The following is a 16,511-nucleotide window of genomic DNA, read 5'->3' on the forward strand; positions in this document are numbered from 1 at the left end:
CTCGGACAAACGCTCAGCAGCGGCAGGCTCAAGGCCAGGAGTTAGGGCCGTCCTCCACAATGATGGGATGCCGGTCCACTCCTCCTTTACAACTGTAGGAGGACGCCTTTCCCTCTTTCTCGAGGAGTGGACCAAGATTACCTCAGATCAGTGGGTCCTGGACCTGATCAGAGAAGGTTACCGATTGGAATTTGGTGCCCCGGTGAGAGACGTGTTTGTGGAGTCCCGATGTGGCACTGCTGTCAAACGGGCGGCGGTAGAGGAGACCTTACAAGTCTTGTTGCACCTTGGAGCGGTGATCCCTGTGCCTCCCGCCGAACACGGCTGCGATTGTTACTCCATTTATTTTGTGGTGCCGCGAAAAGGCAGGTCTTATCGGCCCATTCTCGACTTAAAGAAAGTCAACGAGTCACTAAGAGTGTGGCATTTTCACATGGAAATCCTGCGCTCCGTCATTGCGGCGGTTCAGCCAGGAGAGTTCCTCACGTCTCTGGACCTGAAAGAAGCTTACTTGCACATTCCTATATGGCCCCCGCACCAACTGTTCCTCCGGTTTGTGGTGTTGGAAAAACATTTCCAGTTTCGGGCCTTGCCTTTTGGCCTCGCCACAGCTCCCTGAACCTTTTCCAAGGTAATGGTGGTAGTAGCTGCCTTTCTCAGGCGAGAGGGTATTCGGGTTTACCTGTACCTAGACGACTGGCTCATCAGAGCGGACTCTGCAGAAGAGAGTCGTCACGTAACAGAGTGGTCTCAGTACTGCAATCTCTGGGCTGGGTTGTCAATAAACCCAAAAGTCACCTGACCCCCTCTCATCTCTAGAATATTTGGGGGTCCAGTTCGACACGGCCTCGGGGTTTGTCTTTCTACCCGAGCAAAGGCGGTGCAAGCTTCAGAATTAGGTCCGTCTGCTCCTGAGGATGCCTCGCCCACGAACTTGGGACATTGTCCAGCTGTTGGGGTCGATGACAGCCACCTTAGAAGTGGTGCCATGGGCGAGAGTGCACATGAGACCTCTGCGGATTGCCCTGCTTCAACGATGGTCTCCTATGTCCCAGGATTATCAATGCAGACTCACGTGGCTCCCTGCGGTTCGACTCAGTATGGAGTGGTGGCTCTCAGACAGCATGCTGCGGCGAGGAATGCCGCTAGCGCTTCCCGATTGGTGCCTGGTGGTAATGGATGCCAGCCTGAAGGGCTGGGGAGCACACTGCCAGGGAAGCTATGCCCAGGGTCTGTGGACACCCAAGGAAACAGGATGGTCCGTCAATCGCTTGGAACTGAGAGCGATATTCCAGGCTCTTTTGGCCTTTCACAAGACTCTGGAGGGACTGGCTGTCAGAGTTCTGTCGGACAACACGACAGCAGTGGCCTACATAAATCAAGACGGCACTCTGTGCCAAGCACTGGCCACAGAGGCCGCTCAAATATGCCACTGGGCCGAGCTACATCTGCAGCTTCTGTTAGCAGCTCACATAGCAGGTCAGGGCAACGTGCAAGCCGATTTTCTAAGCAGGTATCAAATCGACCCTGCGGAGTGGGAATTGGCAGACGGTGTTCCTTCAGAGCTGTGCCAAATGGGGAACGCCCGTAGCAGATCTTATGGCCTCAAGCACAAATGCCAAAGTCCCGTCCTTTTTCAGCAGACGGAGAGATCCTCGCTCGGCGGGGTTGGATGCCTTGGCTCAACCCTGGCTTCCGGGCCTCCTGTATGTGTTCCCTCCTTGGCCCTTAATAGGGCGGCGACTCCTGCGAATTCGGCTGCATCAAGGAGTGGTGATCCTCATTGCCCCAGATTGGCCGAGGCGGCCGTGGTATGCGGACCTGTGGAGGCTCCCCTTCCCTTGCCTCTGGTACCGAACCTGTTGACGCAGGTCAGGTAACCATGGAGGATCCATGCCGCTTTGGTCTTATCTTACGGCATGGCTATTGAGAGGGCGCAATTGAGAGACAAGGGCTATTCTAACAAGGTCATCTCCACTCTCTTGCAGGCCCGCAAGTGTTCCACTTCCGTGGCCTATGCTCGGATTTGGCGCCAGTTTGAGGCTTGGTGTGCTTCTAAAGCGATCACACCCATGCGGGCTTCTGTCTCGCCGATACTTGACTTTTTGCAGGATGGTGTACAAAAAGGCTTGGCCTATAATTCCCTGTGTGTTCAAGTGGCAGCCTTAACATGTTTTCGAGGGAAGGTCGCTGGCCTCTCTCTGGCTGCTTGCCTGGATGTGGCACGGTTTCTCAGAAGGGTGCTTTGGCTCCGTCCTCCTGTGCGGGCTCCCTGTCCGGCCTGGAACCTGGGGTTAGTTTTAAAGGCCCTTCAGTGTTCACCCTTCGAGCCGCTTAGGCGAGTTTCGGAGAAGGATGTGACCTTAAAAACATGTCTTTTTGGTGGCCATTACATCGGCGAGACGGGTATCTGAGCTCCAGGCGCTGTCCTGTTGAGACCCATTTCTGCAGTTCTCAGAGTCCGGAGTTATGGTACGTATGGTGCCTTCCTTCATGCCTACGGTGGTTTCAGCGTTTCACCTAAACCAGCCTATTTTCCTGCCTGCCTTTTCTAAAGAGGAATTTCCAGAATCATTTGGGCAGTTGCACCTTCTGGATGTGCGAAGGGCTTTGTTGCAATATCTGCGCTTGTCAAATGCCTTCAGGACCTCTGACCATCTTTTTGTTCTATTGTCAGGTCCGTGCAGAGGGTCTCCAGCATCTGCCACTATAGCCCGTTGGCTCAAAGAAGCTATTTTTTCAGCTTATTTGCTGTCTGGTCGGCCTCCGCCTGAAGCCTTTAAGGCACATTCCTCAAGAGTGATTTCCTCTCCCTGGGCTGAAACTGGAACACTCTCTCTTCAAGAGATAGGCAGTGCAGGGACATGGGCTTCTAAGCTCTCATTTGCCCGACATTACAGGCTGGATGTTGTCGCCAGGAGAGACGCACATTTTGGAGCACAAGTGCTGGCGAGTGGTGTGGCTTGTTCCCACCCTATCTAGGGATTGCTTTGATACATCCCACTCGTAATGGATTCATCTGATTGATGACAAGGAAGGGAAAATTACCTTGGTAATTTTCTTTCCTTTAGTCATAGTAGATGAATCCATGAGCCCTCCCTCAGTGGTTCATTATGTGATTGATTGTTTATTTTATGTTCAGTTTTTCCTGTAAATATGTTCCCTCATTGGGAGAAGTTGGAAAACAGTCTTCAGGATTTCTGTTCTGTTACAGGAGGTTGAGTTCGTCCCTCCTTTGAATTATTGCTCCTGTTCTGGGGCGTTCATCCGCTGTGAGGAAAGTTCATGTTATTATGCTTTGCGGTGTAACACTGCTTTGGAAGCTTCAAATACTGAAGAGGCAGATGGAGCTAGCTGGCCAAGAGGCACTAAGGTTTTTCAGTGCTATCTCCCCCTGCTGGTTGATGGACACAACCCACTATGGCAGTCTCACGAGATTACTGCTTGAAGTCTCTGTGGCCGTTTTGAAGAAGTGCGGCATCAGCAAGAGTGGTGGTAGTGGGCAGGAAAGAGTGGGGTTCATTTTTGCCTATGAAGAGGTCGCCAGGTTGTGCTCAGGTAGGCTCGGGATAAGCCCACCGATGCTCGGGGGCCAGCTTGGTGGTGGCAGTGATGAGGATTCAGCCCAGCCTTCACTACAGGCTGGGGTGGGCTCACTGAGGCTCGGGGGTAGTGGGAGGCCAGCTAACCTTTACCATGGCCCCTCAGAGCACAGAATCTGCACAGAAACTGAATTCTGTGGGGCTGGAGAATTGTATGCAAATTTTGCGCTCAGCAGTCGCACAGAATTCTGGCAAGAGTGAATTGTGTGATTTACTAGAGGTTTGTATAGACAGACTACAGCTGTTGAAAAGCTTTTCTTTTTTTTTGTTAACTTATTTGTTTTCTTGCCTTTTCTGGTATTTGCTTATATCTTTTCATATGCAGATGGAAATGCTAACTGAGGGTATGAACTTTGAATTTTGTGATCTGGAGAAAGTGCCAGAGAGAAGTTTTGTTGGTATGTAAATTTGTAATTGCAGTTTTTTTTTTTTTTGGGGGGGGGGGGGAATAATATATGAGGTGATATTTTATTCTTTAGGAAAAAGGGTATTGTGAAATATTACTGTACTAGTAAAAAAGGCCCGTTTCTGTTAGAAATGAAACGGGCGCTAGCAAGGTTTTCCTCGTAGTGTGTATGTTTGAGAGAGTGTGTGTGAGATTGACTGTGTGAGAGAGTGAATGCGCGAGTGTTTGTATGTGACAGAGAGAGACTGAGACTGGGTGCGTCCGTGAGAGAGAGTGTGTGTGTGTGACTCAGAGTGTGTGGCAGGGGCCCCTCCCTCCCCCCTCCATCCCTCCGAGTTCCAGGGTCATGAGAGAGAGTGAATGTGCGAGTGTTTGTATGTGACAGAGACTGAGACTGGGTGTGAGGGTGTCCGTGAGAGAGAGAGAGTGTGTGTGTGAGAATCAGAGTGTGTGCCAGAGGCCCCTCCCTCCCCCTCCATCCCTCCGAATTCCAGGGTCATCCCCCTTCCCTCCTTCCAAGTTTCTCCCCGACGTACAGGGCTATATGTGCATTTACTTGAGGCTGGACTTAAAAACCTCCTTGAACTTGATACTGCAAAACCTGGCTTCGTCTGTCCGGGGTAGGAGAAGTTCAGAGAACAGTTCTGCTGGCCCATCTGTGTCTGTTGTGAGTAGAAGAACCTTTCTTGTGCTCCGATCTTCAGCTCAGGCAATTCTTTGTTCTGAGGATCCAGTTGTTTGTTAAAAGTTTGTGACTCAGTCCTGTTTAGCATAGTGAGAGAACAGAAGTGGCTGTAGAATGTGGGTGTAGTGCTCCCATTGACAGCCAGCAGCACAGAAAAAGAAACGATTAGGGGTAGAGGATGTGTGAAGAAGAGAAGATCTGCAGCTGTCTGTGTGTCAGGACCAAAACTGTCTCCCAGCCTTCTTTTGCCATTAGCATCACAAGTGATCAAAGTTTATGTATAGGTACAGAGAAAAAAAACGGGAAACAATAGAATTCCCCTCACCAGTTAGCCAAAGTCCCTGCAGAGGTGTGATCAACTTTTTTTTTTTTTTTTGCCGTTTTGATTAGTTTCAGGAGTCCTCTGACTGCTCCTCCCCATCATTCAACCTGCACCAAGCTCTCTTCTAGTAGCTTAGCTGAACCCGTCCTGTTGTTATTGAAAGAAACTGGCTCGCCCTGAAGGAGGACAGAGCTTATTGATTGGCTGATTCCTGTTAGTAGGTGGGTCCTATCTTAGCATTTTGCTACGACTGTTCAAGTGTCCTTCTATGAAACAGCACGCCCTCAACAACGACGGGCTTTTAGATTGTCTGGTTGCTGAGGAGGCGGGTCTTATTGTAACAGTAGTAAAAGAGGGCGGGGCCCGGAGCGATTTCCCACCCCCCGCCTCCCGGAGCGATTTTGGTGGCTTCACCACCACAAACCTTCGAACCCTTTTGAAGGAAGTCAGGGCTTGGCTTCACTGATGTCAGTGTCCTCAGAACGTTGAGGGTGAGTTTTATTATAGTAGATATTCTTTCAAGTTAAATGTCAGATTGTTTGGGGGAAAAATAGCTAATCATTCCAGGTTGCAACCAAATTGTCTTAAGCAGTAAACGGATATCTGAAAATCTGAAAATGACATTTCAAAAGTCCAGAGAGTTCAAGTGATTAATGAAGCGTTTTCATTGGCATACAACAAGGACTATCCATTGTTTCCTTGTCGTCAGCAGCAGATGAACCCATTAACTGATAGGTTGTATCCGCCTACCAGCAGGTGGAGATAGAGAACACTGAAAAACCACAGTGACCCTTGGATGGCTAGCCCCCAACTGCCTTCAGTATTTCTCTATCTCCCAGCAGGTGTGGACGTAGCTTGATCAGCTCCTGGATTTCAGACTGCCTGGGGTGGCTCCTGTGCTTTGCCAGTTGAGCAGGGGTGTTGTGACTGGTGGTGCCCACTTTAAAGGCATATAGGTTTGCCCTTTCCTTGCCTTACCCATTACCCCCGTCCCTCTGTTGCTGCCTGCCTCCAACATTCCTCACAGCGTAAAAAAAAAAAAATGCGCACTTTTACTGCGTGGCTGTTCTGAGGCTTTTTCCAGAGATTCTGGTTCTGTCCAGCTTGACTGGAGCTCGTTGACTCAGTCTTCTGAGGTGAGAGTGGTGCCCAGCTCCTCCGGGGAGGTCCCGCGGACGCCGTTCCGAACGGGGTAAGTTTTGGTGCGAAGCTGCCATTTTATTTCCATATTTCCGTCCAGTAGGGCAATGGCTGCTGAGGGAGTTAAGCGCTCCTCCCGTTGTGGTAAACGCAGATCTGCAGCGGAGCTGTGTAAAATGTGCTCCTTAGACTCTCGCACTAGTATGATAATGGCGAGCAATGTTTCTTCCCGCTCGATGGAGCTGGCAGCGGGCGCCATTTTGGAAGTGCCGCATGTCTCGACCCTCGCAGGTGTGGAAGGGTCTGAGGCCGGACGGGAGCCTTGGATGGAGGCTACCAGAGGAGCTGCTTACCCCGCATTTGAACCGGGAGGCCAGGGTGAGCCTTTCTCCCCTGAGTTTGTGTTGCTTTTACATAAAGCGGTCATGTTAAAAAGAGCTCTGCCACAAATGTCTGACTCTGCGTTGATGCCTGGTTCCCCTCCAGTGGAGACCGGCCCGGGATTGCCATCAGGCGTTTTTTCCCCAGATAGCTGGCCGCAAAACAAGCGCAGAAGTGTCAATTCCCCTTCAGAAAGTGGCGCACCCCCTTTTCCCCTCTGTGGTCGGGCTGTGGGGATTCTGAGGGGTCTGGCAGGCCTTCGTGGTCCGAAGAGCCAGAGGAAGGTGTAGGATTGCCACTGGATCCAGATGATCCCACTGCGGTTAGGATTTTCCACCGCGAGGAGCTGCCAGTGCTTATTTCTGATGCCCTGCAGGCCCTCTCCATTGACGATCCTGTGATGGGCGAAGCCTCCTCTTGTAATCCGAGGATGGCAAGTACTAAGAAGCCTGCTCGTGCCTTTCCTTTGCATGACTCCATCCAAGAGCTTATTTCGGCTCAATGGGCTGACCCTGAGGGGCCTTTGAAAGTTGCCAAGGCTATGGGGCACTTATACCCTCTTAGTGAGGAGCACTTGGAACGCTTAGCCGTGCCTAAAGTGGATGCCCTAGTAACGGCTGTGACGAAGACTACCCTCCTAGTAGAGGGAGGGGTCGCCCTGAAGGACATGCAGGACCGGCGTCTGGAATCAGCAATGAAGCGGTCCTTTGAGATTTCAGGCCTAGCCTTAAGGGCATCTGTGTGCAGTTGTTATGCTGCTTGAGCCTGCCTCGCTTGGTTGCAACAGGCAGTGGAACAGCCCGGAGATGGAGCGGAGCCCCTTGCGGAGGTGGCACTGTGGATGGAGTCGGCCTTGTCATTTTTGGCTGACGCCCTCTTGTATAGCTCTGCATAACCCTAGTAGCGCTTTAGAAATGTCAATTAGTAGTAGTAGTATGATCTGGTCAGAGCTTCAGCTAAACAGATGGCGGTGGCCGCTCACCGCCTTCTATGGCTACGGCATTGGGCGGCTGACATGGCCTCTAAGCAAAGGTTGGTGAGGTTGCCCTTCCAGGGCCTTCTATTTTGTGTGGAGTTGGAGAAAATTGTCAAGGGCCTGGGGGATGCTAAACCCCAGCGCTGACCTGAGGATAGGCCACGACCTTCTTCCAAGGGTCAGGTGGTTCCCTCCTCTTCCAGACCTCGCTTCCGTGAAGCTCGAAGGTACCGCCCGAGGCGTTCTGCTGGGTTTACTTCACGTGCCCACTTTCAGCAGAGGAACTCCTTTCGCTCGGACAAACGTTCCGCAGCGGCCGGCTCAAAGCCTGGCGTTCATGGGCGACCCTCTCAATGATGGTGCGCTGGCCTACTCCTCGATTCCTGCAGTTGGAGGACGTCTTTCCCTCTTTCTCGAGGAATGGGTCAAGATTACCTCAGATCAGTGGGTTTTGGACCTGATCAGAGATGGCTACAGATTAGAATTCAATTCCCCGTTGTTTGTGGAGTCCCGATGCAGCTCTGCCGTCAAACTGGCGGCAGTAGAGGAGACCTTGCAAGGCTTGTTGTACCTCAGGGCGGTGGTCCCTGTGCCTCCCGCCAAGCTCGGCTACGGCCATTACTCCATTTACTTGGTGCCGCGAAAAGGAGGATCTTTTGGCCCATACTCGACTTAAAGGAAGTCAACAAGTCACTGAGAGTGCGGCATTTTCGAATGGAAACCCTGCGCTCCATCATTGCGGCGATACAGCCAGGAGAGTTTCTCACGTCTCTGGACCTGAAAGAAGCCTACTTGCACATTCCTATTTGGCCCCCGCACCAATGGTTTCTCCGGTTTGCGGTGTTAGGAAAACATTTCCAGTTTCGGGCCTTGCCTTTTGGCCTCGTCACAGCTCCCCGTACCTTTTCCAAGGTAATGGTGGTAGTAGCTGCTTTTCTCAGGTGAGAGGGTATCCGGGTTCACCCGTACCTTGACGACTGACTCATCAGAGCGGACTCTGCAGAAGAGTCATCATATAACAGCCAGAGAGGTCTCAGTACTTCAATCTCTGGGCTGGGTCGTCAATATACCCAAAAGTCACCTGACCCCCTCTCAATCTCTAGAATATTTGGGGGTCCGGTTCGACACAGCCTTGGGGTTTGTCTTCCTGCCCGAGCAAAGACGATGCAAGCTTCTGAACCAGGTCCGTCTGCTCCTGAGGATGCCTCGCCCGCGAGCTTGGGGCATAGTCCAGCTATTGGGGTCGATGACGGCCACCTTCGAAGTGGTGCCATGGGCGAGAGCACACCTGAGACCTCTGCAGTGTTCCCTGCTTCAACAATGGGTCTCCAATTTATCAGGATTACCAGCGCAGACTCGCGTGGCTCCCTGCGGTCCGACTCAGTATGGAGTGGTGGCTCTCAGACAGCATGCTGCGGCGAGGAATGCCGCTAGCGCTCCCCGATTGGTGCCTGGTGGTATCAGATGCCAGCCTGAAGGGCTGGGGAGCGCATTGCCAGGGAAGGCATGCCCAGGGTCTCTGGACATCCGAGGAGTCGGCGTGGTCCATCAATTGTTTGGAGTTAAAAACGATATTCCAGGCGCTTCTGCCTTTCACATGACCCTGGAGGGACTGGCTGTCAGAGTTCTGTCGGACAACACGACAGCGGTGGCCTACATAATTTAACAAGGCGGCACTCAGTGTCAAGCACTGGCCGCAGAGGCCGCTCAGATATGCCACTGGGCCGAGCTACATCTGCAGTTTCTGTCAGCAACTCACACTGCAGGTCAGAGCAACGTGCAAGCCGATTTTCTAAGGAGGCATCAAATCGACCCAGCGGAGTGGGAACTGGCAGACGAAGTGTTCCTTCAGATCTGTGCCAAATGGGGGACGTCCGTAGCGGATTTTATGGCGTCAAGGCGCAAATGCCAAAGTCCCGTGCTTTTACAGCAGATGGAGAGATCCTCGCTCGGCGGGGTTGGATGCCTTGGCTCAACCCTGACCACAAGGCCCTCCTGTATGTGTTCCCTCCTTGTTCCTTGATAGGGCGAGTACTCCTGCGGATTCGGCTGCATCAAGGAGTGGTGGTTCTCATTGCCCCGGATTGGCCCAGGCGACCGTGGTATGCGGATCTCCGGCGGATGCTGGTGGAGGCTCCTCTTCCTTTGCCTCTGGTACCGAACCTGTTGTCACAGGGGCCGGTAACCATGGAGGACGCCTGCCGCTTTGGTCTTACGGCATGGCTATTGAGAGGGCGCAATTGAGAGACAAGGGCTATTCCAACAAGGTCATCTCCACTCTCCTTCAGGCCTGCAAGTGTTCCACTTCTGTTGCCTATGCCCAGATTTGGCGCCAGTTTGAGGCTTGGTGTGCTGCTAAAGCGATTACACCCCTGTGGGCTTTTGTCTCGTGGATACTTTTTGCAGGATGGTTTACAAAAAGGCTTGGCCTATAATTCCCTGCGTGTTCAAGTGGCAGCCTTAGCATGTGTTCGGGGGAAGGTGGCTGGCCTTTCCCTGGCTGCTTGTCTGGATGTGGCACGGTTTCTTAGAGGGGTGCTTCGGCTCCGTCCTCCTGTGCGGACTCCGTGTCCGGCCTGGAACCTGGGGTTAGTTATAAAGGCCCTTCAGTGTTCGCCCTTCGAGCCGCTTAGGCTATCTTCGGAGAAGGATGTGACCCTAAAGACGGTTTTTTTGGTGGCCATTACATCGGCGAGACGGGTGTCTGAGCTCCAGGCGCTGTTCTGTCGAGACCCATTTCTGCAATTCTCAGAATCTGGAGTTATGGTACGTACTGTGCCTTCCTTCCTGCGTAAGGTGGTTTCAGCGTTTCAACTAAACCAGCCTATTTTCCTGCCCTCATTTTCTAAAGAGGAATTTCGAGAATCTTTTGGGCGGTTGCACTTTCTAGATGTGCGAAGGGCTCTGTTGCAATATCTGCGCAGGTCAAATGCTTTCAGGATCTCTGATCACCTTTTTGTTTTGTTGTCAGGTCCTCGCAGAGGGTCTCCAGTGTCTAAAGCTACTCTGGCTCGTTGGCTCAAAGAAGCTATTTTTTTCAGCATATCTGCTGTCTGGCCGGCCTTTGCCTGAAGCCTTGAAGGCACATTCCACAAGAGCGATTTCCTCTTCTTGGGCTGAAACTGGAGCACTCTCTCTTCAAGAGATATGCAGTGCAGCGACATGGGCGATTAAGCTCTCATTTGCCCGACATTACAGGCTGGATGTGGCTGCCAGGAGGGATGCGCATTTTGGAGCACAAGTGCTGGCGCATGGTGTGGCCTGTTCCCACCCTATCTAGGGATTGCTTTGATACATCCCATTCGTAATGTATTCATCTGCTTCATGACAAGGAAGGGAAAATTAGGTTCTTGGTAATTTTCTTTCCTTTAGTCATAGCAGATGAATCCATGAGCCCTCCCTAGTTGATTGATTGATTAATGCTGTTTTGGGTTCAGTTTTTCCTGTAGATATGTTCCCTCATTGGGAGAAGTTGGAAAACAGTCTTCAGGATTTCTGTTATGTTACAGGAGGTTGAGTTCGTCCCGCCTTTGAATTACTGCTCCTGTTCTGGGGCGTTCGTTCGCTTTTAGGAAAGTTCGTGTTATTCTACTTTGCGGTGTAACACTGCTTTGGAAGCTTCAAATACTGAGAGGCAGATGGAGCTAGCCGTCCTAGAGGCACTATGGTTTTCAGTGCTCTCTATCTCCCCCTGCTGGTAGATGGACACAACCCATTTGTAATGGATTCATCTGCTATGACTAAAGGAAAGAAAATTACCAAGGTAAGAACCTAATTTTCTCTTGTAGGCTGCTAGGCTGTGCCGTAGCTGGCGGCAACAGATTTCAGATCCCTTCCTGAAGGTAGACAGTCAACTGCCTCCTCACTTGCCAAATGTAGTCGAGGCAGGCTTATTTGCCAGTTTTCTTCTATGATTTGTTTTGTGTGTCAAATAAACAGACATTTGTGGCAGTCACAGCCTGCCATTTAATGTGGTTGCGCTGCTGGGTGGTGAATGCAGCTTCTAATGATGGCTGGTTCAGCTCACTTTTCAGAGCAACTATTGTTTGAGGACTCAATGAAGTTGGTGGAAGACCTGGGTGACTTATAGACTCAGCGTCTTCCTGAGGACATGTCTACAAGTTCTTTTCAGTTGGGTCAGTCTCGCCCTTATCTTTATGACACCAGGGCTATTGTCCTGGGCAACCTAGTTTTCTTTAGCAATCCAGTCCAGGCAGGTTCTCGGAACTCCCGACTTCATCAGTTTGAGATCCTCTGGATTTCTACTGGTGACGGGCGCACATTGCTTTCTTTTCTGCATACGGTGGTTTCTGCCTTCCATCCATTTCCACCTTTTTCTCTTCCCACTTCTTGGATGTTCACCATATACTCCTATACTATTTGGAAGTGACCAGCGAGTTCCGTTGGCCAACTCTTTGCTTCTTGCTTTGCTCGGGACCATAGGAAGGTACCATAAGAAGGCTTGCCATTTTTAGATTAGCAGATGTGGGCATAGTGGTTTTGATGTCAGGAGGAGCAGACCTTTTGTAGAATAGGCGTCAGTGTGAAGCTGAAGAGCTGTTTTGCATAAGTGCCATTTTATTCAAAATCCTTTTAGGAGAGCAGCTTCTCCCCTTGCACCCCACCTAGCTATGTCTCTGCATAGTGGGGCAGTGCCTGGAATGACCCACTGAGCAGAAGTGACTTCCTACATAGCCTTATGCACTGCTAAAGACTGTAGCAGTCTTCTAGTGCTCACCATTTTAAGATTAGCAGATGTAGTGGTGGCAGGATCAGAAGCAGACATATTCAGAACCTGGAGAGCGTTAGGTTTATAGGAAGGTGGCGATTCCTTACGAAACACCCACACTGCAGTAGGATCATCAGATTCCTGACCTGCTGAGCAGAAATGCCTCCCGGCATACCCTCATGTTGTCGTCTGGCTGGTCTCAAGAAAGGGAACCTGGCTTCAACTGCTGCAGTGGCTGTTGGCTGAGTGAGGCAATTTCTTCAGCTGGCCTTTGTATGGGACAGTCTCTCCTGTTGTGGGTGGCAGCGCTTTTTTCCAGAGCACAGTTGACTTTCTTTTCCTGGTCCTGTCTGGCTTTCGTGGCTGCCCTTTGCAGTTCGGCCACTTGGTCTGCTGTCCTTCCCTTGCCAGGCTTTGCAGGCTTGGCGTGGCAGCACTCGGCATTCCAGATTTGACGTGGCAGCACATGTAACCATGGCCTGTGGATTATTGCTCCAGTCTGCTGAGGTTGTAGTACCCCGCCCCACTTGAGGACTGCTTTGGTACATTCCACAAGTCTCTGGATTGATCTGTGGGACGCTATGGAAGGTAAAATTAGTTCTTACCTGTTAATTTTCTTTCCATTAGTCCCAACAGATCAATCCAGAGGCCTGCCCTTTGTTGTTCTGGGTTGAGTGTTTTCTTCTAGTTACCTCATATTTTTGGCTACAAAAAAAAAGCAAAACAAATCAAAACATAAAGGAAACCTTCTGTTACCCTCCCGCAGGAGCGGTTGAGGAGCTTACATGGGCTTTATGCAGGCAGGAGAGGACTTCTTCTTCCACTGCTTTGGTATTAACAATACTGAAGTTAAGGTGACTGCACATGACCACATATAGTAAACCTCTGAAGTTCTCTCTATCTCTGCCTGCTGGTAGAGGGACATAACCCACAAGTCTCTGGATTGATCTGTTGGGACTAATGGAAAGAAAATTATCAGGTAAGCACTAATTTTACCTTACTTTGTAGGCAGTAAGGGCTCACAATGATAGTGTATTGTAGATCAGTGACATTCCTTTATACACATTTTGAGTTCAGCTTTGGTGGTTGAACATTTTGACACATAGGTACACAATTATGTGTAAACGGTTTACCCCGATGCAGCCTTCACATGAAACATGGCCACATTGGGTGTTCTGTGTATCTTGAAGTTTTGACTTGGCTTTTTAATAAAATCATTATTACTTTTTTTTTTCTGTTGTCTTCTGTTTCTTTCTTCTCTCTGCATGATTCACAACTTGTTTGGAATGCGACTGCTTGGGTACTCAGTGGGATGAGTCACTTTGAACATATCCCCTATTTATGGTGGGTTTGGTTTAAATTTCTTAATATTTAAAGTGTTGCCCAAAGAGGCCCTGCTGAGCAACTAAGCAGTTTTAAAGATTTACTGTTCCCCTAGACTACTATGCTCTGAAGGGGTGGTGCTCCTAGATGTCCCCACAGATACACGGGTACTTAGCGGAAATTCATGATCAGGTTGGGTTTTTATTTTTTGGCTGGACTTGTCTGTTTAATTTCTTGATAGTTGATTTGTGAGCAATGACTCGGCTTCTGTTTTGAAAGCAATTGAATGCCTATTTTTCAGTAAGCGTTTGGCACAGTATTTGGAACTGATGTTTGTATCTGATGATCGATATCATTATGGCAGTGGAGTAATGTGATTTATTTTTGTTGCTTTTTAAAAAAATGTTTTTACACAGCATTTGTTTTATTTGAAATAGTGTATGTATCTTTGGGATCTGCTTACATTGTAAGAGTGGCATATAAATCATTTAAAATAAATTTTAACTATATTTCCTTGTTAACATCTCCTGAAGCTGTTCGAAAGTCTGCTAGGTCTTCTAGAAAAGTCTTGAAGCAATTGCCTATCCTACTTAATGAGGATCAACAGCAACATCTTTCTACTCGTACAAACTGGAGAAAAAACAACTTTCTGAATGAACAAAGGCATTTTCAAAAGAACGAACAGGATTTTCAAGTAGTTGAGAAGTCAGCACCTGGACAAATTCCTCATATTTTACAAGAAATGAAAGAAAATATGGATGTCATTACTGACAAAGATATTCAAGATCTCGATAAATCAAAAAGTGAGAAGCAAAGTGGAAATGCTGAGATTTCAGCACAGATAGAAAGACACATGGAGCATAAAAGTGTAAAATCTAATGTTTTACCTTCTGACAAACGAGCCAGCATAGTGGGTGATGATCACTCCTGTGTTTCTACAGTAGCATCTGTTAAAAATTCAGAATACCTTGTTACAGAAGATAAATATTCCCATCCTGCAGATAAATCCTTTTCCACACCAAAAAAATGCAGTGACTTCCCTTGTGATTCAGAGCAGCTCATCACTGAGGCATCGAAAGAAGTACTGAAATCACCCATTGATTTTACCACTGTGACTGTTGCTGATTTCGGCATTACACCAGAGATTTTCACTATTAAATCTTCAGGTAAAGCCAGAATATAAACCATTGCTAATTTATACAGTGGGTCCTGGATTTAGGGCCAGATTCTATATAAGGTGACTAAAAAAAATCCAAGCAGTAAACATTTCTTTATAAGTGTATTCTATAAGCGGTGCCTAGATTTAGGTGCGTTATATAGAATACGCTTAGTTGATATCCCTGCGCCTAAATCTACGTGCCTCCATTTACACCAATGAAAGTGTGGTGTAAGTCCCTGTATGTTGATTTACGTGCACTGAGCCATATTCTATAACTGTGTGTAAATTATGAAACGTCCATTTCCCCACCCAATACCACGCCACGTTTGAACTGCACACATTAGAATTTAGGCGTTCACTACAGAATACGCTAGAATTTAGGTGTTCACTACAGAATACGCTTAGCAAGTTGTGCTTTTGAATTCTAATTGTCAACTGGTGGAACCATGCCCGTTTCCTCAGCAATGAAACTGGCCCTAGGAAGGCTGTGATGTAAGCTTTTTTTTTTTTCTCCCCTGCCCTGCCTTCCCCTCTATGTCCAGCGATTCACTTCTTCCCTGCCTTCCCATCCATCTCCCGCGATTCTCTCCTCTACTGTCCTCCCATCCCATCCATGTCCATCAATTCTCTTCTGCCCTGCCCTCCCCTTCCCTTCCCTCCCTCCCCTCAATGTCCCGCGATTCTCTCCTCCCCCCTTCGATTTGTACCTCAACATTCTCTGGCTGGCTGGCGCTGGCTTCCGTTCCGTTCGTAACATCCCTCCTGACATCAGCTCGCCTCCAGCGTTCCCTTCCCTCTCACTGTTCCGCCCTCTGACATCTTGACGCAAGTGCGGGACAGTGAGGGGGAATGGAACGCTGGTGGCTGGCTGACGTCAGGAGATGTTACGAACCCAGTCAACCAGCCAGCCATGGCACGTTGGAGGTGCAAATTATTATATAGGATTAGTGATCATTATTGCTTGTTAAGTGCTGTTGTTCATGCTCATAGCTTGTCAAGCAAATTAAGTTATGTGTATTGCTATAGAATACGCTTGGATTTTGGCACAGAATGCTAGGTGGGGTATATAGAATCTGGGGGTTAATGTCTGAAATAAAAGATATTTTCCCACACAAGCTGGGTGATTTAAACTCCACAGGGCCCTTTCACTAAAGCTTAGCACACGCTAAATGTTAAGAAGTGTCCATAGTTATAAAACAGACTTCTTAGCATTAAGTGCATGCTAAAATTTATTGAGAGGGCAGGCAGGCTGGATTGATTGATTACTGTCCTCTTTCACATTACTGCTTCACATCTCATTTAAAATAGTTATGGATCATTAGTGTGATAAAGCTAGATAATAGGTATACGTGCTTCCTTTCTGAGTTTCTTCTCAGTATGCTTATTTGAAAGGCTGTGTCCTAAGTTTTAATTTACTATGGATTGAGCCAAAATCCCAGTGTCTTGTTTGTGTGCCCCCCTCACTCCCCAATATTCCTGGAAACTCTGCAGTTTGTATGCTAACCAGTGATTTTTGTTAAATGCATTGTCATGTTGTAGGAAATGCCAATAAGTCACTTCAGAAAGCAAGACGTAGATCGACAATTGGTGTGCGGGGCTCTCCAGAAACTAATTTTCTTATTCGATACATTGCTCAACAAAGAAGTAATTCCAAAAAGGAGTCTGTTGCACAGGTATGGACACTTTGTTGGTGATCTGGATAAATAAAAATGTAGCATTCTTTCCAAATGCATTAGGGAAGGATGGAATGCCCTCAATATCTAACCGACTTCACCAGCTCCGCTCAAT

The 16,511-nt window shown here is 48.9% G+C and overlaps 1 protein-coding gene across 1 annotated transcript in view; it reads left to right on the top strand.

The window, feature by feature from the left end:
* The window catches only part of CDCA2 (cell division cycle associated 2), a 254,447-nt gene that overhangs the window by 10,841 nt on the left and 227,095 nt on the right, over nucleotides 1-16,511 (top strand). Inside the window, exons 2-4 of the mRNA XM_030201830.1 lie at nucleotides 3,928-4,000; nucleotides 14,098-14,730; nucleotides 16,263-16,396. Of these exons, the coding sequence (XP_030057690.1) occupies nucleotides 3,928-4,000; nucleotides 14,098-14,730; nucleotides 16,263-16,396 (840 nt within the window). The remainder of the gene's footprint in view (nucleotides 1-3,927; nucleotides 4,001-14,097; nucleotides 14,731-16,262; nucleotides 16,397-16,511) is intronic.

This window comes from Microcaecilia unicolor, chromosome 4 (assembly GCF_901765095.1).
Source record: "Microcaecilia unicolor chromosome 4, aMicUni1.1, whole genome shotgun sequence".
NCBI lineage: Eukaryota > Metazoa > Chordata > Amphibia > Gymnophiona > Siphonopidae > Microcaecilia > Microcaecilia unicolor.